At 38.6% G+C, this 24,905-nt stretch overlaps 2 protein-coding genes across 7 annotated transcripts in view; both read right to left on the bottom strand.

Moving 5' to 3' along the window:
• The window catches only part of LOC128365777 (transmembrane protein 65-like), a 32,823-nt gene extending 14,825 nt beyond the window's left edge, over window positions 1-17,998 (bottom strand). Inside the window, exons 1-2 of the mRNA XM_053326356.1 lie at window positions 17,689-17,998; window positions 3,204-3,248 (exon numbers count right to left, since the gene is read on the bottom strand). Of these exons, the coding sequence (XP_053182331.1) occupies window positions 3,204-3,248; window positions 17,689-17,998 (355 nt within the window). The remainder of the gene's footprint in view (window positions 1-3,203; window positions 3,249-17,688) is intronic.
• A 1,841-nt stretch (window positions 17,999-19,839) lies between these two features.
• The window catches only part of LOC128365763 (protein MTSS 1-like), a 53,044-nt gene continuing 47,978 nt past the window's right edge, over window positions 19,840-24,905 (bottom strand). For 5 of the 6 annotated variants that reach the window (XM_053326333.1, XM_053326335.1, XM_053326336.1 and 2 more), the window contains 3 exons: window positions 24,433-24,592; window positions 24,028-24,312; window positions 19,840-23,723 (listed from right to left, as the gene is read on the bottom strand). In XM_053326333.1, coding sequence (XP_053182308.1) covers window positions 23,182-23,723; window positions 24,028-24,312; window positions 24,433-24,592 — 987 coding nt within the window. In that variant the 3' untranslated portion in view covers window positions 19,840-23,181. The remainder of the gene's footprint in view (window positions 23,724-24,027; window positions 24,313-24,432; window positions 24,593-24,905) is intronic. The other variant, XM_053326334.1, reaches the window with a different exon arrangement.

Here is a 24,905-nt window from a genome sequence, read left to right as displayed (position 1 = left end):
ACAATGAAGCCAGAGTCGTCAGTCTATAAATCAATGGTTAAACTGAAATGGATTGATTGGAGTTTTGTAATCTCTGAAAACCATAATTGGTGAGCAGTTTAAGTCTGCAAAGGCTGATCAACTGATCATTGAATCTGTAGCTATGAAATAACACTCACTTTTTAAGCAATTCTGCCAAAAAATTTGCTGGATATTTTTACAATTTCTGTCATTTTATACACAAGACATGACCTCAAGATTACTATATTTTGCAAAAGTTTGTCAATAATAAATAAACATTCCTAGTTGGTCATGATTTAGTCACTATACTTGTTGACTCCTGATACGATATTTTGTATTTGCTTTCTGTCTGTTTGACATTGTGTGGGGATTTTTGTGTTAGTTTGGTTTTGTTGTTTATCCACTTTTTCTTTTGTGAAAATGATTTATTCATTTACTTTTTTTAATAATTATTTTTATTTATTTTATTTTATTTTATTATTATTACTATTATTATTATTATTATTATTATTATTATTATTTATTCTTGGTTATTGGTATGGTTTTTATTTGTATTTTTTTCTTTGGTGTTTAGATGTTTGTGAAGGAAAAGTTTATACCTTGTTTCTGTGTATTAATCTTAAAATCAATTAAAAAAAATAAGTGAAAAAAAAAACATAAACATAAAACAAGGCATATGAAACTGAGATCATGTAAGAAACTAAAACTGATCTCACGACACTTTTTTTTTTTTACAGTGGCAAGAGAAGGATAGTTAAAATAATGCAAATGTGCACATCAGTAGGCTATGGGAAAGTAAAACATAGGACTAATACATGTATAAATGTTCCAGAAGTTTAACATATCATCTCCAGCAACGTAAAGCCCACCGGAATGATTAACCACCTCACAGGCCAGCAGTAAAACATTAATGCTTTCTCCTAAACTGGAATACATTTCATCTTGTGAGTAAAATGAGGCTCATTATAGTCTATTTTTTGTGTGGACTGTGTCATAAATATGAAACAGTTTCATTTCCTGGCCAAAAAGGCAATCAGAATGTTTGTCCTTTTCCATGCATAAATAGACTCAGTGTGTGTATTGTGTTGTGTTGTGTGTGTGTAGGCAAGACATACAAGGCAATATACTCTGGTAATGTGAAGGTGAATTTAAATGCCACCAGCATCCCCAGAAAAGTTTATTCTATTCTAGATGAAGTTCAGTTCACTTTATATTTTATAGTCCAAATAACTGATGTGCAGAAAAGTGTTTCTTCAAAAAATAATCTCTGCTCAACACCAGTCATCACTTTTTCAAAAGCCATTATTCTGCTGCAGGTAAAATCTTGGTCAATGCACAAAACACCTGCTGACTCATAACTTAAACACAGGCTTTACTTTAATGTTACACCAGAAGCCTTCTTGATCTTAAAATGCACACGCTGAAATAAAAAGAAAAACTAAAACTCAAGAGTGACTTCTAACAACCTTGACATCTTTTCAGACAATATCATCACCTAACATCTTTTTGTTAGACCTTTTTGTTCATTTGTCTGTCTAGTATCCACTGGGCTTAGACATATTGTGAAGGTAATCAATAATGTCCACATAAAAACTGATGATCTTTCACCTAATGATCTCTGCTGACTTAAGTGATTGGGTGTCTACGCTGTGAGTGTTTTCTTATTAATCTAATATTGTGATCACATATCTCAACTGTTTCAACTTCCTTACTGGTAAAACAACATCCAGGGCACTAGAATGGAGTCTGAAGCTGTCTCAGAGTCACTGCTCGAATGTGAAGCCTCAAATAGATAAAAATATTATATTCTTAATAGTCATACTACAGTATCAACCATAAATATAAATGTTTAGGTTTAGATGATAAAGACAGTTTGTAGTCATCAACATATAACTCCAGGAGAAGATGAACGGTGCAACAATACACACAAGACAAAGACTTCCTGTGAAAATCATGTTCACAAATCATGTGCTGTTGTTCCTGTGGCAGCCTGCTGAGTAGATGTTTCCTTTAAAGTTTCACTCTGCACTGTTATCTTTACTGTAGCACCCAAGCAGGAAAATCAGCATTTCATAAGAGAAATGGAGATTTCTAACATGCCGTCTCTGTCTTTGCTCAAAAAGAGCGCTCTGTTAGCAGCAGGCTCTCTAACCTCTCAGCGTGAGGAGGAGAGGGAGCAGAAATGTGAGGTCATATCAGTAACTGAGCACCACAGAGTGAAGTGTGCCTGCAGGAGCATTCACTGTGCGCATGTGTTCACGTGTGCAGGTAGATAACATACATTATTGGTGACCTTGTTCTATACAGAGCCTCTTCAGATTGAAATTCAATCACATCAAAAATATTACACATGTAAAAAGCACTCTGTGTTTTCTAAATCATTGTTTGGGCCTGTCTTTTATCTTTTCCTGGTTGTACTAGTCAGTAATAATCTAATTTATTGCAGCATTTTACATTTCATTTCTTTTATATTTGTTTCTGTTGTGTTAATTGCTTCTTTCATATCTGTTTATGTCCAATATTTTGCACTATATGGAATTTATTGTATATATTGACCTCAGGAAAACTATAAACTGCATGGAAGAAAATGAAGATCTGCTCCATGATTAGAGCTACCGATCTCTGAATACACAAAATGATAAAGTCCCTAAGTTGTTCAGAAAGTGCATGGTAATGTGTAGTAGGTGTAGTACAAGCAGTCTGTCCTTGATATGTACAGTGTTGATTTTGTATTTGTGTCGTGCTGTGGCACAGCATTATGGAACAATAATGTGAACTTTGTATTTTAAAGCTCATTATCTTCTCAAACCTCTCTCTATATTGTGAACAAATTGTCTTGTACTCTAGATTTCACTTTTATCTATCATTGATGCTATAATTTGCTTTTAATCAGTTTGAAACATTAGTTAGAAGAAAATAAAAATCTAATTTAATCCTATCAGCTAGTTTTATATGGTGCTTTTCCTTTCCACTGGAGTATTCTGCTCATTAGTGATAATTCAGACTGACTGTTCATTAGTCCCCCTGGTTGGTTGATTGACAATTAAATGAGGGATGTCAATCCAGGCTGTCGTGACACAGGATTAATGAGCATTTTTCAAATCACATGAAACCTCTACATTAACAAAATATAACAAAACGCACAAACAAACATATCAAGAATGATTACAAAATAAAAAATCACAACTTAAAAGACTTCCTACCATATCTTAACTGTGCTGCAGTCGGTGGTGCAATTTCCAGCTGCCCTGAAAAAGAAGAGAAGAATAAATTGTATTATAGGGCATCTATATATTCTCTGGCCTTCTTTGCTATGGATGGGAAAAGTCAGCATAAATGTCACGCAGTTCTTAAATGGCAAGGCATTAGTCAGGACCTTTTAGACCCATGGAGAGAAAATCAGAATAAAAGGGAGCAAGAATGAGGGAAAGGGTATAAATTATGGTGATGGGTCAGAGGAGAGGAGAGGGAGTCAGAGAAAGGAGTGAGGAAGAGGAGAAAAGAGCTTCTTTCATCACCTTCCCTGACTGCAACATGGATAAGGACAAGAATGACGTCAGGAAAATGATGAATATGCTGTCAATCAGGCCTCGGAGGAGGACTGCCAGCACACTGATTATAATTGGAGTGTGTAGAAAGGGAGGAAGGGATACAAGGTTCGAGAGACATTTCATTTCTACCTTCATATGAACAGCCTTTCAGGTGATATCACCATCTGACATGAAATGGATGAAAATAAAATGACTTTACTGAGATGTCATCATAACTTCTCTGCATCCTGATAGTAAAGTTTGAAGGAAACTATGCAGTTAAAGAGGTGAAACTATCTATCTTAGATGAGAGGTCACTGAATAAAATAATAGTCAGAAGTACCAGGAGAGCCTTGTTGTAAAAAAAAACAGATAATCACAAACCCAGTATTTCATTTGCAGGTTTGGTGAAATTGGATTTGATTCACTGAGGGCAGTGAAAATGTTCACCCATATAATGAATGAGTTACAGGTTTCTCCACTTCTCTGCAACTAGACACACAAGTCTGCATTCACACACACACACACACACACACACACACACACACACACGCACACACACACACACACACACACACACACACACACACACACAAATATCGACTCCAGGATATGACCAGCTACTTTAAAAAGATATTTCTATTTTGTTTAATCATCATGAATACATTTTGACTTTGCCTTTACTTTATAGGTCAGTTTATGTAGGTAAATAGGTAGAGGTTTTTAGTTGCATTCTACACCCATTTCCATCTTCCTCTCCATCCTTCTCTCCTTTCCTTCCAGAACTCAGTGTCACATTACTCCTAAACAGCAAGTGTGTCAGACACATTTTCCATATGCACGTCACACGCAACAGATCTGCTCTCATTTTAATCTATGCAGCTGCCTGCACCTGCTCTGTGAAGGCTCACATCTCGGGGTGAAAACACACAGTGAAACGTTCATTTATGCTTCAAGACTATTTTCCTCTGTTTTATGTGTGTCACTACAATCTTGTATTGGGTTCTGAGTGCTTTTGACACACTTGTGAGCTGCGCCCAATACTGTACCTGAACGCCTCCAGTGTCGACACACAGGCAGAACGCTACTGACGATTCCTGTCTAGACCCAGGGTTACAGTCTTCAGTTTAGCCTTGGTTTCATATTGCTGACACAATGAACAATTGTTCATTGCAGTAGGGGCCATTTCATCAGCACTACAAAAAAATACTGCTGACACGCACACACACACACACACAGACACACATATAACAACATGCAGTATGTTCACCATCAGAGGTGATTACATGATGAAATATTGCCTATACCCACTTTCTCCGTGACCACTGTTCAAGGTATTATCTTATTTCACAGATTTTAGAGAATCCTCACAGCTACAAAATCATGTGCAATCCAACTATAAATGTGGCAAACGGGCATAGATACACATCTTCACCACGGAAGATGGATCGCTTTAGCAATAAAGTAAGAGAACTAATTAATGGCTTTCAATGATCCTCCTGTGCTCATCGGTGAGCCAACAAGGTCTTAAACACTGCAGTTTTCCTCCAAACAGCTCATCCAGAATTATTCTCAGCTGTCATATAACACTATCTGTAAGTATCAGTCACTCAGCACTGTATGATACCAGGTGGAAATCTTTGAAAATTCTTTGTATATTTGAAAATGTGTTTTGTCCTTATATTCCCAGAGAAAATCATTTTGGTGACCTTGCAACTTCTTCCAGCAATGCAGTACTTTTAAGATGTGTGGGAAAAAGCCATAAAACATTTTTATGTAGTTTCCCAATGAGCTCAAACCAGTGTCTGATGGCTGAATCCTACAGTACATATAACTAGTGAAGGTCAGACGAATCAGTCATTCACTGAGGTGAGAGGTGGTGTTGTGTTTTCAGTATTCCATCCTCTGAGTTTTTGTGCCTTTTGTGTTGTCTTTATGTAATATCTAACTAGTGAAACACAAAAAAAGATATCCAGTCTCAAACTGTAAAAGAAGAAAAAAACCCTGTTTGTTAGGATGAGCTAGTCCTCATGGACACATCAACTTTGCATTCTTGGATTTTCATAATCACTGTAGGTCGTTATTGTAATCAAATTTTACTACACTGTTGGGCTGATAAACATCTAATTGTAAAGGATAAAAGAGTATTCATTCATTGGAATCATTTGCTGCGTGATTAAAAGGAAAACTAAAATACTTGCAACACTCCATGGTTTTTTTTTGACAAAAACTGACAGGTCTGGGTTTATGTAGACTATCATACATAAAGGCTGCAGATGGAAAGTCAAACTTTAATATGATGACAATTATCTATAATTATCATGCTGGAGTTGTTTCTTTAGACAAAATAAGTCAAATTTCTTCTGTGTTGAATCTGACATATTCCTTGATCCACACTTGGTTTGATTGTGATTTTCTGATAAGATAAAAAGAAGCTAGTGAGATTAGAGGTTATAAACCAGCCATTTTGTCAGAAACACAGAGTGGTAAAAACTCTGACATAAAAGAAATTACAAAATGTATCATTTGCAGCCCAAAAATCAGAAGCCTGATACTGCTAGATATTCTAATCATTTAAAAATAATGAGACCAAATGAAAAGGCAGCTGAGTCACCGCCTCATCGCTGGTCACATGAAAAAATCCATTCACAAGATAGAGAATCTCTTAGAGATTTTTCTCTCCCAATCCAGACATTTATTAAGACTGTAATAGCTGACATGGCTGTCTATCGGTCCCACAACTCCTCTGTCCTCAAGTATTGATTGCATGCTGTTTTAAATCCCACAACAGCTGCTTTCTTGGGAGAATTCATTTTCACCAGACAGGAGTGGTGAAACAATGTAATGGCCTGTGATAAGTATCTAACTGCAAGCATGATTAAATACCAAAGCAGCCACATGAACAGCAGACATCTGGTATCTGATAAAGACTGTGTTTACAGATAAACAGAAAAAAAAGATCTCTCACCATTTTGGGAACACGTTGGAACTGTTAATTGCCCTGTCAGCTAGATCATGCCTCTGAAGCAGTTATACCCAGCATTCAAAAATGGCTGTAACACCTCCTTTAACAAGCTGTCCATTACAAGAACCAGGCTGTATATGTGCTGCAATTGGACACTGATTAAGAAATCATTATGTTAATGCGACCACCTAGAAAGTCCGGTCTTACTGTCTAATATTGCACTTCTGCATCTGTCCATTGGTGTGCTTTATCTGATAGTCTGTATGTTACTCTCCTGCTATTGGTGAATGGTGAAACTCTATATTCCCTATTCAGAAAGCCAGATGGCACTTACTGTAAAAGGATCAGTCGAAAAACCTCTCACTGAAAGTTGCTTTCAGTTTCTCCATACTGTATGACACCCAGCAAGGTTTACTTTAGAGACTCATCTAAAGCTGTTGAATTTTAATGAGCTTTACATTTAACCTGTGGGTCTAAATGATGCAGTAAAGTTTTCTTTAAGGTGAAAAACCTAAAACATCCTTTCTTGTCTTTGTTTTGCCTTGACAAATGTATTATTCCAGACTTTGCCTCTCAGTGCTGGCTCAACAGACTACAGTATTAGATTGACATGTGAATAGACTTTTGGAAATCGAAGATAAGTCTGTAAAGGAACACAAAAGCCAAGTTTTCTCTGAGCAAAACTCAATGGTGATGAATGAATACCTGTCAGCCCGTTCTGAGTTTGATTCGCCTCAATAAAAATGAAAAATAGAGGCAATAAGACTGTACTGCAATTTCCGATATTGGTGTTAGAGGAGCAGACACAAGAGCATTTGAAGGGGCATTTTTCATTGTGCTGCACCACACAACTTCTGTGTGTTTGTGTGTAACTTAGCCTTTATCTAGCAAATGCAGACTCAAATTGAATTCACACCAGACCTGGCATTGCGGTTAAATCACCAGTGCTCCCATTCATTCATTCATTCAAATAGAAGTAGTGCGTTTAGGCTGGATGTATAAAGAAAACTGGATATAGCATTGAAGTCAGGTCACAACCTCTGCACAACCCTGTGGGGGTGCTGTAATGCCTGATCTGGTCTGAACACCAGCCTGCTTGTTTCTCAGGATTTTATTGATTTTTTGCCTCCACACGGGGAAGGGACTCTCATTAACTGAATGTGGTTTTGATATAACAGACTGTTGTGTGAAGGGACGTGGTGTGTAAGTGTATGAACATGTGTTTATCTGTATGAAACAATGTCACCTTACTGCATTTACATTTTTTGGGCACGCACATTCTCGTATTCTAGAGAGCATGTGTGTCTGAGATCAATAGAGTTCAGCAGAACAGGAACAATAGAAGGCTAGAATCATTCATCAACTTCACAGCACCTTGCTATTGTCCTATGATTTATGAGAGAGAAAAGAGGAAATTACACGGCATAGAGCATGCGAGCCAGGATGGGCAGACAGTCATTAGTAAACATGAAAAGGGGAACAATGACAATAGAAGGAAAGAAGAACTTTTTATAGCTGTCTAGTTTTGAAGAATTTGAAGTTGAATAAATTTGTCCTTGAAAGGGCGATCTGATTTTGTACCAAGAAACCCTAAAATATTTGAGCACATAATGAAAAGCAATGTTTTCTCTATCTCACTTTCTTAGAGGCAACCACTCTCACGAAGTTTAGAAAAAAATTCATCTGAAGTTTGTGTTTTGCATATAGAAGCTCATTTGAAGGAAAGCTCATTTATTTCTGTTTTTCTGTTCTACCTGCTAGCCGTTACCCATCCCTCATACGTTTGCTGGAGGCCTTCTGAATGTCACATCAAAACTTTAATACTTAATCCACTGAGAGAAATTAATGAGTAGCTCCAAAGATATACAAGAATAGCCGGACAATATATACCTGTGAAAAGAAAAGAAAAACAAAAAAAGCACTGGAGCGCAACACTACACAAACTGAAGCCTAATTGTCTTGTTAAAATTCAGCAAAGTATCATGTTTCAGAAAGCCGTGTATGGCAGGTAGACCATTAAATGTACCAACCTATTCCCCCAGCACCTAAAAGCAGCTGTGGAGGAAACAAAACAAAGAAAACAGACAAAAAACACCCTCAAATCCTTGAAAAATCCCCCTGACAAATAGCAAACCACAGGGGATGAAAAGTAGGAAGTAGTGTTGTTTCCTATCTGTGTCACAGCAAGCACTCTGCCAGCAGGAAGAAAGGGCAAACTCAAATGGTAAAAGGGAGATCTTTTTAATTGGGTAGTGGGGCTGTGTTTAAAACAACTCATAGTGAAAGTCCATAGTGACTTCACCTGCACTTTGGTAACACTAACAAAGATAGACTGTACTATCTGGCAGACCATCCATTGGTTAAAATCAATAATAGCACCCTCTAATAATTTGCTAATTTGATCCCACACTCATTCCATGTCAGTGGTGATACAGTCTGAAAAGCATCCTTTTTTTATCCTCCAAAAGCCTCTGGACACTAATGGTACACCCAAAAACATGTGCACAGGTGCTTTCACTTATTGTAGCCAATTAGACCCTTTTTCAGGGCTGTGCAGGAGTGTACAAGCCATGCTTTACTGACACCCTGGCCGCTGTTTAGTGTGGGATCACGTTCACGTTTATGATTTGCTGGGCTCTATTTGGATTTGCTGGCACGCCGCATGTTCCCGAGCATAGAGGCTAATGGTTGAGAACATTGCTTAGAAAGTGTGACGGTGCCACAAACTATAATGAATTTGTCTCAGTGGATAAAAAGCAGCAGGTAGAACGGCAGGAGCAATGAGAAAGCTGTTGGTTGAGGATGAGTTCTAATCAGTTTGCTTAATCTCTGCACGACTTCTGCTTATTTGCTTTTAATGGTTTATTAAGTCCAATCCCATATGAGTTAGTGCAATAGAGTTCAGCACAAGACTTTCCTGGCTGAGTTGGCTGACTTACTGGACTGAATGGATCAAATTCTGATCTTAGACAGTGTATCTTCTATGATGCTATAATATAGTCAGTAAGCCAAATTGCCTCATAGCACTGCATTGATCCTTGGAGCTTGAACTTATACCTCAATATTTCCATTCCAGCATGGCACATATGCAGTTTACAATGCAGTGTTGTTTCCATATTGATTCAGCCACGAGACTCCATGTTTATCATGCTGCTGGTAAACTACATGTGCTACTTTGTTTGTTTGCTGCACAAACCGTAGTCTCAGGTCAGCACAAGAAGCACATGCTTTTATGTGTGCTGAATTTTAAAAAAGGACACCGCACTGGTCCAACACCAACCATGACTGTATCAGTTGGAGTGGACTTTAATCATGTCATAATACCTTAATAAGACCTTAATTTATACAGTACTAAGCAATAAATACAGTACAGGCCTGCAGAGAGCTATCAACCTGAATATTCACTATGAAATGCTGACTTTAGTTTTGTGGGGCTGCAGTGAAACCAGCAGTCGTAGTGATGGTATAGCAAAGTCAGTTACAAAAGCTGTTAAAGGGAACAGATGCAAACCAAGGAGAAAACAGGCAGGTATGATGTGTGCGTGTTGCGGTAGGGATAGAAAGAGAGGAAACAACACAGCAAAAGAGATAAAAGAGAAAACTTAAAGGAGTTAATAAAAAGTGAGTGTGTTGTTTTTTGAGGTCACATTGTCCCCATGTAAAAAAAGAAAATGATCCATCCCCATCTCTTGTGCTCTGAAGCTCATGACCTCGTGATCGAATGGACAGGCTCACAAAAACAAACACCACCTTGAATATCAAACACATCCTGCTGTGCATATTATTACCTGAGCTTCTGTGGTGCTGGCATAATTTGATTCCTGACTTGTTCCATCTGTCTAGGTTTCAGAAGAAAGATGAGACATACGCAGTGATTTTCTTTGTCACTTTCATATCCTATGAATTATATCATTTTAATTGGTGCCAGATTGGCAATTGGCAGACAATCTTACAGACAGATCTCTATTTATAATATATTTTGTCTTTTAAACTTGGCCTTGATTTGTTCCCTCACAAAGACTGCAGCTAGGGAAAAACAACTTTACTGCTGAAAAGATTTCTATTTTTTTGCACCAATAGTGAAGTAACTGACCATTTCTCTTCAAACAAAAACACTACAGAGGTCCTCAAGTTCAGGGTCAGGGTCACACTTGCTTGTGCAATGTCAAAAAACTTTAAGACTTTAAGAAATTTTAAGACTTTAAAATTTTAAGAGCCAAGATGGCGGTAACCTGGTGGCAGCAGGCAATTCCCCGTCCTCCTCCTCTCCCAACCGGCCACACTTTTGTTCTGTCTTGGTTTTTGATTGTAGATATAGTTTTGATAGTTTATGTTGAGTAGTAAGGGTGGACTGCCACTTTTGTTCATCTTGTTTTCTCCTGTTTTTCTTAGTTAGGGAGTTAAGTTCTTGTCATTTGTTTTCTTAGAGCAAGTTTCTTATTTTCTAGATAGGATTGTTTTATTTGTTATTTTGGCCTTGGTCCACCCTGAAGTTTCGGTTTTGTATCTCATTTATATCTATAAATGTATTTATTGATTTGTGTAAATACATTTTCCTTATACACAAACTAAGTTCGATTGTGGCTACTTGGGAATTGGGGAAGATGGGGCCTATTCAGGTTATGCCCTAAGCACCCCTAGACTGGGGCATAACATCCATTATTGACTTTAAAAATACTAGTTTGACAAAAACAACCCGGAGCTCTCAAAAATTAGTAGTGAAATGTTTCTGTTAAAAATGTATTTCAAGTATTCAAATCTCAATAATCCATGTGATCTCCAAGTTGTGATTATTCTCAAATTAATTTCGGGGGTAAAAAAACCTCCAAAACTGTAAGCTTGACACTGCAATTTAGAAAACTGCACAGTGAAGAACTGCATTGAATCTACTTGGCACACTGAGACTGATTACTTACTAATGCCAGCAAAAGTGTTGTTGGCAGTGAACTGTACTCAATAAACACACACACACTCTGTGATGAATGGTGTGTTTTCTGAACGCAAATGACTTTATGACAGTGACCTGCAATGTTCAGTATTGCTGATGTGTCTACTTTGTTTTAAGAAGATTGATGTGAGTCACAGCAGGTTAAATATAACCATGCTAATTCACACCATTATGTGTGTGAATTAGCATGACAATAATAGTGTATGAGCTGATGCAGGAGGGAGAAATGAAAAGGTGCTGTCCTGTTCCTTTAGAGGAAGTTATAATCGGAACGGCTGTCAGAGGTTACGGCTTCTCCATTCAACACAAAAGGTGGAATAAAATATCATCAAGCACCGTGAGAGCAATATGTTGAGGATATAAAATATTAAGAATATAAGTCAGCATACGTGGTTCAAGAAGAGATTCAGAAAAAACCCTTTGAGAACAATATAATATGGGTATGAAAGTGCAACAAATTCATTTAGACGTCTCCCTTCCTATGCTGCCCTCTCCCCTCTTTTACATCTCCAGTTAATCATCTCCAGCCTCTGCAGTGCTTCTTCATCCACTGAGCCATGAAGGAAAATTCTATCCAGACTTCTCCCACGTCACCAGCAGGCAGCAGGAAAGCCATGTTAGTATAGTGGATGACTGAACGCTGATGATCACAGACGTCCAGATGAAAGAGAAGGATTTCTGGGAGTTTATTAGTATATCTGATGCATCTCTCCTCCATGCCCACTGCAAATATTTGCTTCCTTCTGTGTACATTAACCCCAATTTACATGAATGTGAGCCTGAGTGCTGAGTTTTTATAGGGAACATAATTACTATTACATAAGTCCTTTACAAACATTTTACAGCACACAAATACAGTATATTATGTACATACATCAGCACTTATTCTTGATAATACAGACTCATTAAGAACTTTTCAGGAGTGGTTTCAGGAGTGTTCTGAATTGTTATTAGTTTAGCTTCTTTATTTTCACTCTCATTATTAAACACCCACGGCGAGATTCATATAATAATCAGAGCATTCTCTCATTTTGCTCCACTTAACCATTAATTGTTTCTCATTTAAAATGAATACTCCAGTCCCAGTTATATGTTTAGTTATTTCATATTTTACATTTTTACCTCAACCAGACGTTTTGTCACCCTGAAAGGACTGTGTAATAATCACTGAAGTGAAGCGTTAATGCCTGCTCTCTGACAGTGCAATTAGTGAGAACTCAAATATGACAATGGGAACTCATTAAGAGCCACACTTTAACTGTGGTGGTCACCATTGTGAATAAATGTTCATCTAGATATGTTTTATTCTTCAATATGGCCATGAAGACTTTCTTATTAATCTGAAAAAATTCAACTTGATTAAAAAAATTGCAATATTTGTCTTGGTGGATCTTAATTTCATGTCTTTGAAACACCTCTCAATGTTAACTTTTGTTCGCCGTCTCTGTCCCAGAGCAATAAAATTTGTATCAGCGTTCTTATTAAGTAAGTCTGAGTCACCTTGTACATTACCTGGTTATTACAGTGCAGCTCCCTCATTGTTCTGACTTCTCTTCCCTTCAACCCTTCCTTTCTGTTAACTGCTCACATCCAAATCTCTTTGTCTTCAACTGCCTGTCTGTGTTCACACTTCACCTCTGTCTTCTTCCCTGCTTGCTTTCAAACCTCTCTTCTCACTTCTATGAGAATGGCATGCACACATATAACAGAGAGCAGCCTCAATTCCCGCCATTCATGTATGACCTTCATGAAAAACTGCTCCTTTGCTTTCCCCTCAAACTTCTACCAGTCCTTGAGAGAAAACTGGCAGTTACTCTCTGGCCCTAAAATGCGCAATAAATATCTGTCTTTTAAAACATTTTCTAACTTGTCAACAAAAAAAAAACAAAAATGTACAACTAAAACAGAAAACAGAAAGTCATGGCAACAGCTGTCCACTCTTAGATTTAACTGATGTAAGATGGGTTTGGCAACATTACATTATTTCACCAGAAAATCTAAATAAAAATGTATTGCAGCATGATTAGTGATTTGAAATAAGATGCATGTAGTAGTTTCAGTCATCATAAAAAAATATATGGAGACATTTGTTTGACATTAGAACACTTCATCTCAGATTAAGTATCATGAATGGTGAGTGATGTTTTCATTTTGGAAAAGGTAAGGTAACGTTAGCAGATTATTCCCAGATCTACTCTCTGATCCACAAAGACTGCTTGATGACTCATCTTTATGTCTCTACTAGCTTGAAGTTTCACTAATCAATATTTTTCTATCAACAATGAATCAGATGAAGATGTATACTTTGAAATGGGTCACTGGTAGTAATTAACCTTCAGTGAATCATCTCCTAACACTGCAGTTCCCCTCAACTTTATAAAGTGTTTTAGCATATTTCAGCTCATTGTTTTTGGTCATGGAATATTGGAGTAACATCCACCCGATTCACACGCCACTCCAAATGAATGTTTGCTGGATGTTTGCTGAAAAAAGTCATATTATAAACCTACAGCAAGGTAATGCCATAATATGTCAATGTTGTGTTTACAGCTTGTTACACTGCTCCGAAATGGCTAAGTGGCATAGCACCCCTGATAAAAAGTACACAGCAAATCCTAACCCTAACCCTAACCCTATGTCAACATGAACTGTTTAATAAACTGTCAAAAATTAGCCCATAGCAAGCAGGTAGGCACTCTGTACTGTAAAACCAACATTTCAGAGCACAGACTGGAATGAAGGTGGTGCCTTCAGTAAACAAGACCAGTGTGCAAATACTGCAGTACACTCTATTAAACCAGAGGACCCTCCCTGCGCTCCGATATTTGAGTGAGCTTCAACCAGCATCTTCACTGCTCAACCAACCTGCATATAAACAACAAGAAAATAAGGGTTCTGCTTCAGGCGTCCTGCGGGCTATAGGGAGGTTATTAATGATGGAGGTTGATAAGCCTGTCAAAAAATGTCAATCTCTCCGTCATCAAGTCAGTGAGAGAGTGAGTCGACCAGTCCAGCAATCACTGATTCAGCTTCTCTGCAGCCTGCATATACAGTTGGTAAGAGAATCCCTGAAGGTTTTTATAGCATGAAGGTGACAATGTCAGTAACCTCCAGCCAGGCAGGCAGGCCCATTAAGGTGAGAGCAGAGGAAATGAGCCGTCCTCCATGTATAGTCACCTCTATACACTCGCTCACATTATTCTCTCATTGTCAGCTGAGTCATTCATTGTGGTTTTGAATTCAAAGGAAGCTATAATGAAGGCTGGTATTCCCTGGTATTCTGCAACAATCACATCAATTGTGCAAGTAAAATACCAAAACATGAAATAACATCGCTGTTATTTTTTTTTTTTTTTGGATCAGATTATTTAACCATGGTTTTCCAGCCATTAAGCACAAGACCATGGTGGTCCAAGATAAGTGCAACACCTTTCATTTAGCAGCCTCAGTGCTGTATAAAACATCCATCATGAGGCTTATGTGGGATTTAGCGCTGTTTGCTCAGTGTTGATATTGCAGGGTATTTGTGGCACACAGAGGGAGGCTCATAGCATGTAGTCAGGGTGCAGTCGAGTCACATCCGACAGGAAAATAACGATGTGCTATTAGCAGCTGTGAGCATGAGAGATCTCACGGTGAAGATGGGTCAGCTGGTCTTTATCATGAAACCATTTCTGTGTCAATTCCCCTGAGTCTAGATTGAGAATAGGAATAAAGATGGCAGTGGTGTATCAAATCAGGTAATCGTACAAACTGTGTTTTTTTTTTTCTTCAATAAGGTAATTTCCTCTGGGCACTCAGGGAGAAAATTTGGTTCCGAGAAAAAAAGCATGTCTAATCTGCTTAAGTAATAATCAAAAATGAAACATGTGAAGAGCTTGTCAATGAAACTGCACTGATGTTTACCTGCTCATCTAATGACCAAAGTCACGGTTAGACAACACTGTCAAACTTAAGTATCATCTCTGCTGACACCAATACCATCACTGTAATCAGAGTCATTATCACAGATGTATAACTATCAAAAATCTGCTCTGACCTTTTAGATTTAGCATTTGATCTAAAATACAGATGAAACATTTAGAGCCACAGTGTCAGAAGCATGCGTATATTAACGCTGTCAATCTGAGCTGTGATTTATTCATGTACTTGTTACTTGTTACTCACAGCCTGAGAAGAAACAGTTCAGACATGTCACTATTCATAGCAACATATGCGTACATGTTTAACATTCAGCACTCTGTTGATACATGCTTTTACAGCAGCTTAGTGCACAGTGAAAGTGGAATGAGACAAATAAAATAAAAGAGATTATTTTCACTTTGTCTCAGCTTTTCTGAAGCCAGAGATATTTGGAGCTTCCCTGCAGCAAGTCCCACAAGATGAGAAAATGTAGCTATCATGAGACACAAGAGTAAACAAGGCTCCACTGAAAACTTCCCCACAGCACTACAGGAAGAAATCAACAGCGATTCATCTTCTATCTGCAGTTCTAGATCAGATATCACTGTATCTGATTTCTATATCAATATTTTTAATAACACAATAAAAGAGCCTTGATTAAATTTTCAGTTTAGATTTGGTTATTTTATGGCTTGAAATAGCTTTTTTTTCGATTGTTCATACAGATCAATTTGTAATAAATTATATGAATCTATTTTTAAGTATAGCATAGTCTTTGCTCTTGACTGCTGAAGAGGAATATTAAGGGTGACAAGAGTTCACAGCAGCGTATTCCCAGAGAGCCTCATATGCTGTAAAGCCTCTTCATCATCATCACTCATCTACTTCCCCACTCTCTCCCTGTACTCTCGTATGCCTCGCTATTGATCGACCCATTTCTCTCTCTCTCTCCGTCTCTTTCCAAATGTGGAACGTCTACCATGCTCTGATACTCGTAATTTAATTTTCGACTAAGCTCATGAAAGCTCTCAAACTTTTTACGAGAGTATCATAAAGATCAGATTAGATGTTGTAGCAGAAATAATGCCAAAATGACAGTATGTTTTCATACACTCAGCTGATTGTGACTGTCTTTTTAACTATAACATGCTGGGTTTATAATACAGGAACGGGCCTCTAAATTAAACTGTAAATATTACTATGAATATAACCAACTATGTTATTCAACTCTCCCCAAAAAATGTTTCAAAAAAATAGGAGAACCAAAATTAACCTGCAATGAACTTGGTGCTACTCGGTGCTCAAATAACTTCAGCAGGTAGTCATTTCATTTCCAATATTCACTCTGGTTTTTTAACTGATTTATTCTTTTTCAGCATCTCGGTGGCTGGAAACTACCCGAGCACCTTTTGAATAGCTTTTGTCAGAAATATTGGTCGACTCCACAAAGGAGAAACAGTCAAAGAGAGCAAATGTCTGTACCAACCTGAGTGCAAATAATAAGGGTTGGTAATAGTGTATGATTTCAATACTGTATTTAAACATGTTGATAAGATGTGAGGTGATGCGGCGCTCTCAGAAGACAATCTCATACTGACCATTGTACACCAGTTCTGCTATCTTTCTCCTCTCATTACACATTTACCAATCAATGATTCCTAATTAATGTGGAAATAACAGTTACAGTAATGTTACTTTATTGATCCCTGCTGATGGATTCTCTTTTCTCTGCACACATGGAGGTCAGAGGTCAGGGTCAGCGGCACGACAGCACTTGGGGATTAGCTGTCCCTCACAGTGTAACTATGATGTTTTTTTAGTAAAATAAGGGTTTAACAGGATCCTTCCAACTGTGCCTCTTAGGTAGACGTTACACTTAGAGACATAAAAGTTTGTTCATCTTTTCAAAGCTCTGATGCTGTAGCTTGGAACAACACATGTAGCCTCTGTCATTGATAATTAGTCTGATATAAGATTTAATAACCCCAGAGTTAACAGCTTGTCATATTGTATCTTGTGATGCAGTGGTGAGTAATAGGGCTAAATATGAAATATGACCTGCAGTTGATGATCACTATGAAACCACCATAAATGATTTCAATTGAGCATTTTCCAATTAAGCTCTTTGTGATGATTCTCTGTGTTGTTCAATATATTAATGACATGATTTATATGCAGAATTAAAGGCACAGAGTTCATGCCAAGCCAAAATTGCAGGTCAAATCAATTTTTTAATGAAAATAATTGGCCAAACTGTTTTCTCGTTCACTGCCCACACAGTGATCTGATGTGCTGACCAACTTCAAATGTTACTGCTCCTTGTACTCTTGCACATCACCTACCTTGAGCAATGGCTATGGACTCGAACTTGTGCAGCTCCCGCAGCAGACAGGTGCGCTCAGACGGATGCAGGCTATAAATAAACTCCTTGGCCCCCCGGGGTGAGTTGAGAGGCTCCACGGGTTCCTTCAGCGGGTGTGTTCCCAGGTTACACCGCTGCACCAGCATAAAGAGAGGCGGCTCTGAGGCGAGTCGGGGGGCGGGGGATCCAAGGGCGGGTGTTTGGTGGTTGCTGAGTCCGGCTCTGGTTAGCCCGGTCCCGGCTCTGAGAGAGAGAGCGGGCCGTAGAACTCTCCGCAGGCTGGGGAGCATCTCTGGGATGGGGGGAGTAGAGCGATGAGCTGGAAACCTGGAGGATAACAGCGGAGGATGGTAATGTAACGGCCCTAATTTTCACCATTTTAAACCTACACTTGTAAACACATGACATACATGACATAATCACATCATTTTTTTCAAATTGTTAATGATCCCTGCAGTGGTCGTATACAAACACCGTAAACCCATCCTCCATCTGTAGACAACCCGGGTTATTTGAGGGCAAAACGCGAGCCTGACAATAACAATTACACATTATTTACGAACATACTGACTCCAGCCTTCATCCTACGAGGAAGGATGAAGTAGGAAATGTCCAAAATCAAACTGCAACTTGTCTTATCGGACGCACCTCAGTCGATGCTCCGCTGTCCCGTCCAACAACCTCCAGAGGAAACCTTGAAAATACACAGCCTGCAGCGACGCATACGTCTCTTATTTATGCGATTTTTGTAGATAGACGCTCAAAACATCAAAAACCTTATCGGCTGTATAGCCTATTTGCGCAAAATCACATTTTTGCGTCCGTAAGTCCGTAAACTGGTGTAACCTCTGGCTGGCAGGATGGTGTGAGGCGGATGGGAGGGCCAGCTCAGCCCGAAAATATTTTCCAATAGCAGAGCTGCTTTCCTCCGTGCGTAACGCTGACGGCACCGACAGACGTACGCACATCCAGCACATATAGCCTGTTGTAGCTTATTCATATGATCATCTTTTGCGTTTGGCATAACGAAAACAACACTGTGCACTGAAATCCTCATCCCTGGTGTTGATAAACTTGCTATAACTGAAATATGAATAATGATGCCACATGAGGTGCCAATGGTCATATAGTGAGAAGAGTTTAGTGCAGTATATAGAGGAGTAGCATATATAGGCCTAAGTAGGCCTACTCCCCAGTGTTAAAGGAGTGTCTGTTGTATCCATTCCTTCCCCTTCACCCAGACAACAGTCCACACCCACAGAAAATATGACACCATTTGGAAGTTTTTTTGTTTGGAGGAGGAGGAAGCCTCATGTGAGGCATAGGAGGAAAATGTGTGTTTAAAACCTGTGATTTAATGCTTCATTCGTGTTTTTTTTGTCACGGGTTTCTGCTACAGAGTGGGAGATTTATTATTTTGGTTGTACTTTTATTGATTAGAACAGCGCCTCAAGGCCTCTAAGGATGGGGAAGTGATGCATTATTTCAGTAAAAGCTATAAACGAGGATAGAGGTGTTTGGAAAAGCTCGGGCAAGAGCGACCCCTGGTGGTCAAAAGTAAACACATCATCTGTTTAGAAGGCGGATGCAATGACTGTACCATAGACTGTACTGTACTGAGTTAATCTCCGCTTGCTCAGCTTCATTTGAGAAGTTGTGAGGTAACCGAGGACATTCAGGGGTCTAAAAAACAGATACTGAAATGACAAATGAAAGCTTTACTGTCACAGTTCAGTTACTGGTCATTACTGTGAGTTGACACCAGATTTGCTTTCAAAACAAGATATTTAGGACTTGCAGCTTAAACAGCACTTAATGCATGCACATAACGTGTCAATGTTACCCATCAATCAGGACCATTATTGTCCATCATGTCAGATGTAATATGTGTAATATGTACATATGTCTGTAGTATATGTTTTGTTAAATGTTAATTGTGTTCTGTATGTGAAAGGGGACGATTTTCAGATACAATATTCCAGTAAAGTCAGCAAGACATTCTGCAATGAATGTGGAATTTAGGCCAGCAGAATGAGACCCCCAGGAAAACAAGGATCATAGCAAGAAGAAGAAGGTCTTGATGCACACAGAGGATACACACTTGCACAATCAAGAGGCCAGCGAGCCGAAGCAAAATTTATATTTTTATTGTATTGCTAAAGCTGTCATTACACAGAAAATAACAACCTTTCACTTTCTGACACAAACTGCATCATAACCTGTTGAACTGTACAGAGACAGACAGAGAGGTCAACTCTCCTCAGAGGGGGGGGGGGGGGGGGGGGCATAAGCTAAAACTAAACTAAAAACCAGGTTTAACCACACTTACAAACCCTCACAAACTATAAACTTCTTTTTCGTAGGATATACTGACATTTGGCAACTCTGATATAATATATATTTACTATGCTAGCAATTTAAATATGGAAATTACAAGTTGATAATACACATTTAAGACAAGTGGGTGGGTGGCCAAAAAAAAAACAAACCCCATCATCAATGATCTGGTGAATTTAATGCTGTTTTCCACAATATACTGTATAAACAATAATATTCTTACTGTGTTGAAATATAACAGTACGGGGGTATCTGATTTGTCGGAGGGTTGTGGTGCATCTCCTGTTCATCAGATTAAGTCTGGCATAGAGATGATACATTATGTATGAAAGCACAAACTGGATTCACATGCTTAAGTGTTTTTGGGAAATTCAGATCAGATTAGGCCAGACATTATGGGCATCATGTCATTTGTTCAAATCTAATAAGATAGATGCCTACCAGATCAGCTGTTTACTTTCAATTCATTTTACCTCAAATCAATCAGTAACTACAGTCTAACTTTTTAAACACAGATCACACTCAGGGAACAGCTCAATGTAGCATGTTGCGTTATGTTCCGGCAAACGTCCTCAGTTTGCCAAAGAATTTTTAGTATTTGACATCTGAAGAAAACATTCTATCTCAACTGAACTCATAATACTGATGCAAGTCTCTCCGTGAAGAAGCAAAAACATGTGAGCTTCTGTTGGAGGTCAAACAAACACACTTCAGTGTAGCTGCGTGTCACTTTTAAATCAGCCAGCACCGTTAAAATGCAGTTTTTGCACATGTGACTGAAATAAGGGACTTAAATGAATCATAAAAATATAACCAAGAACAATACAGTGATGCTTAAAATCTGATTTACAACAAATTATCATGCATGGATAAACAAAAACAAAAAAAACAACAACTCTATGACTCTGATATTTTATATAAGTATAAAAATAGAGATAGGTTGAGAAAGAAAAAGATTTAAAGACTGAGAAAGAAAATAAATTAAATGTGTGAGTTCCTGGACTAACTTGTACAGCTAAATAATATTTACAGTTTGATACATCTTGTAGTAGCCATGGTCTCACAGTGCTTGAACTGAAATGCAAATTAAAATACAGACTATCACTAAGTAATACAAATTTCTTATAGCCTATAGTCTTACAATGCTGCAGTGTGAGGGAAAGCCTCATATCTGAAACATCTTATTGTCCTGTAAAATAAAATAAAAAGTACCTATAATGACGTATTTCTTACATAATAGGGTTTTTACGTGGTTCTTAGTTTTTAGGGTTACAAAGCTTTATATATCGGATTTGTTTCCTTGTCGCCTTTGATGCTAAATATAAAACACCAAAATTAGAGCTAAAATGACTTCAGGTGACAGATGTAGAAACTGAAGTAATCAAAAAAGGTGGACATGCATGCTAGAAGACAACCGAAAAGCTCAATAATAACAGCAACCAGACAAATAAAAACAGTTTGGCATCACCAATCACTGTGTATAACTCACAACGTTCAAAAAAACATCAAAAAATATTTTGCCTTATTATCTTCTATAAAATGTTTTCTAATATATATATAAATTTGAATTAAGGTGGAGTTTTAACATGGCACATGTGTACTCTAACATTTATTAGTAGTGTTATAAGCATTCAATGCGCAACAGGTTGCAAGATGGCACATAAATAAGGAGCTTATATAACGTAATGGCTACCTTATCAACACAGATCACTGAGGAGCTCTACGAAGCTCTGCATGTACATGTTACAGATGATGTGAGATTCATAATGGAAAAAATGATCAAAAATAAAACCAATTCACATCCCAAAGTAATGTTGTGTGTCTGAGAGTGGTTTTTAAATTCAACATTGATTATTAAATGAAACTAAATAAGCATTCTGGTTAAAGGAGTGAAGTTGAATGATTGTGGCACTGTGGAGGTGGAAATACAGGTAGATACCGAGTGTGAGAAGCAACGACACACTTCTCAGACAAAGAGATGTGCAAAATTATTTACAAATCATGTAAATACTACAAGAGTTAACACAAAAAAGAACCTAAGATATAGTGTCTCTTTTTATGATGGCATCACCCATGTGAGGCTTTAGTCTTCTTAGATGAACCTTGGGCTGCAACACATTGTCAGTTCATTTGCTTTTACAGAGGCTCTCTTTATTATTCATACTTCTGTCCATAGTGACAACTCAAGTACCATGTATTTGAGTATTATGGATGGAAGACAGCTTTGACAACAAGTAGTTTGCAGCTGTTAAGACGTCCCTCCGAGTAAGCAGTCAGTTCAGTTGGGGGGAAGCCAAATGGTGCAATCTAAAGCTGACCAGCTGAGCCATTACCTCCAAGTGTACCTGAGTATTGCTCTGTTGGTGCTGTGTCGTACTTGCTCCTGTAGAGTCACTCAGCAGTTTAAATGTTTATTTGTCCCACAATGGTACTATGAGTTTTTAAACATATAATACACAGTGTTTATTCTACACTGAGAGAAGGCATACATACCGTCCTCCTGCTTAAAGGGGAATACTGGATACATCTTTACTGTCCTCTTAAAGCAATGAACATACTGTTCTATAAACCTGCTGCTTCCTTCTCTTGTTATTTATTAATAAAAAGATTTCCTTATGTTGTACACTTTAATTATGCAGATGAGGACTCTTTTTTAGTGCTGAAATCCTTTATTCTAGGACCTATGCAAGAAATCAGGTCCTATCTTGGTTACTCAAATTACCATATAAGGATATACCAGAAGTGGGCCTATGATCCACTTTGGCTCCAAACAAATCTTTTTACCAGCTTTACATAATTTTTGAGGCATCACAAACCAAAATAGGAGATGTGATCTTAGTGCTAAAATGCTTGGTTGGCACCCAACACCTGAGCAATAGCATATATTTCCCTCTCTGGATCATTACAGAGGGCTTGTGTAGTAAGGCATTCTCACAGGTGAAAATTTACAGAATGAGAATTGTGTAAAATAGATGAAATAGACTTCTTGTATAAACAAAGAAGCCCTATGATTCTGTAAATCACATTTATCTAAAGCCTCTGACCCCATTTGCAAACACAATAAATGGGGGGCCTCATGCCTGTGCCATGAGCTCACGTCTCTTATGACTCTCGTCTGCGTGTTGTGTTGTTGTCATCATGCAATGCGTGGTGCAGAGCGATCGTTGGTGAGGGTTCTCTTGAGCTTGACCCCTTTGCGGATGGCTACCAGCATGTTGCCGTCTCCACCTTCTCCTGCCTCGTCTTCTCCCATCTCACTCTGAAGGTGCTGCTGGGTCAGCTGATTGGGCGATGGGATAGTGGGAGGGTTGGTTGTGGCCTGACCACTCCAAGACATAACAGGCAGTGCACCAGCATCCTCTCCTCCTGCCAACGTCGGAGAATCTGGACTCTCTTCTCCTCCACCTCTCATCTCCTCTGCACTCCTGCTGCCATTAACTGCTCCTGACATGTCGGGCACTGTGGGGATTTTTACTGGGATGACGGGCGTACGAATAGGGATGGGGCCAGTACCCTGAACTGAGCCTGAGCGGCGGGCAGAGGGTTTTGAAGAGGGAGTGCGACGGATTGTGGCAACCCCAGGGGTGACGATAACTGGACCATGGCCTGTAGAATAATAGCCAGAGGCATTATGAGAACTAGATCCAGAATAAAATCCCTGACCTGAGCAAGAGGAGCCTGTAATTATAAAACAAAAATGATTCATCAATTAGAAATAACTACACCTTTCAGCCACACCCTTAACAAGAACAGTAAAACAAAAAGGACATGAAAAAGAGAAACAGGCACAAGCAAACACCAACAAAACTATTCTGATAAGGTATTCAATGATACATTTATGTAAGTGTGTTTAAAGTAGAGTTACTTACATTAAACATTATGCCTTACAACAATAATCCACATACACATAAAAATTAAGAGACTCAAACATGAAAATTTAAACAATAATTCTACATCTGTGCACTATAACTACAATCTGTACCTGTAGGAGTGGATGGATAAGCCCCTGTGTGGATCGGTGTGGAGGGATAAGCTCCTGTGTGGACAGGTGTGGAGGGGTAGGGTCCTGATGGGTACCCCTGTCCAGGGTAGGGACCCTGCGTGCTCGGCAGACCGGCTGTGGAGGCTGGCCGTTTGGTCTGGAACATGCGTCGGTACGACTGGCCAATGTCACTGTTTCTGGGGATGGTGGACGACTTGTCAAAGTCAGAGTGCTGCTGCTCAGGCTCCTGGTCCCCAGCCATTGAGAAATAGTCGTAGTCCGATACTGGAAGCAACATGCACAGAAACAGAGAGGTCAGTGTGATGACACACTGAGACATAACAAAACACTAGAGGATAAAAGAGAGGGAAGTTTGCATGATTTGATTTACAAAGAGTTTGTTACCTTGTGAAGGTATAGTGTCTTCAGAGCAGCAGGGTGTGTTGGTCTGAGTGCTGTAGCCACTGGAACACTGGATGGAGTCTCTACTGGACCTCTGAGTGTCAAGCTCTAGACCTCTGGATAAGGCCAGAGCCAATTCCTCATGAACCTCAATTCCACCAGCCTGGAGCAATCAACCAATGAAAATAAAAAGATTTAGTCTAAGAGTCTGAGAGTCTGACTGCCTGAATACAGCTAGATACAATTCATTAAGTCATTAAAATCATTAGGTACAACTTGTTAAAGTCATTAAGTGGGAACATTAGCGGTGAGAGGCTCAATCATGTGGTCTGAAAAAAACACTGGCCTGCTGAAAGTTGAATTTAAGGTCACCTAAAACTTAACATGTAGACTGACCTATGTTAATATACCTCATCCAGTCTATGTAGAATAATGACACAATTGAGTCACCAAACATTTTTATAGGAATTTGCAAC

This window comes from Scomber japonicus, chromosome 10 (genome assembly GCF_027409825.1).
Source record: "Scomber japonicus isolate fScoJap1 chromosome 10, fScoJap1.pri, whole genome shotgun sequence".
In the NCBI taxonomy this organism is placed as follows: Eukaryota; Metazoa; Chordata; class Actinopteri; order Scombriformes; family Scombridae; genus Scomber; species Scomber japonicus.
This window is presented reverse-complemented; position numbering and strand designations above follow the sequence as displayed.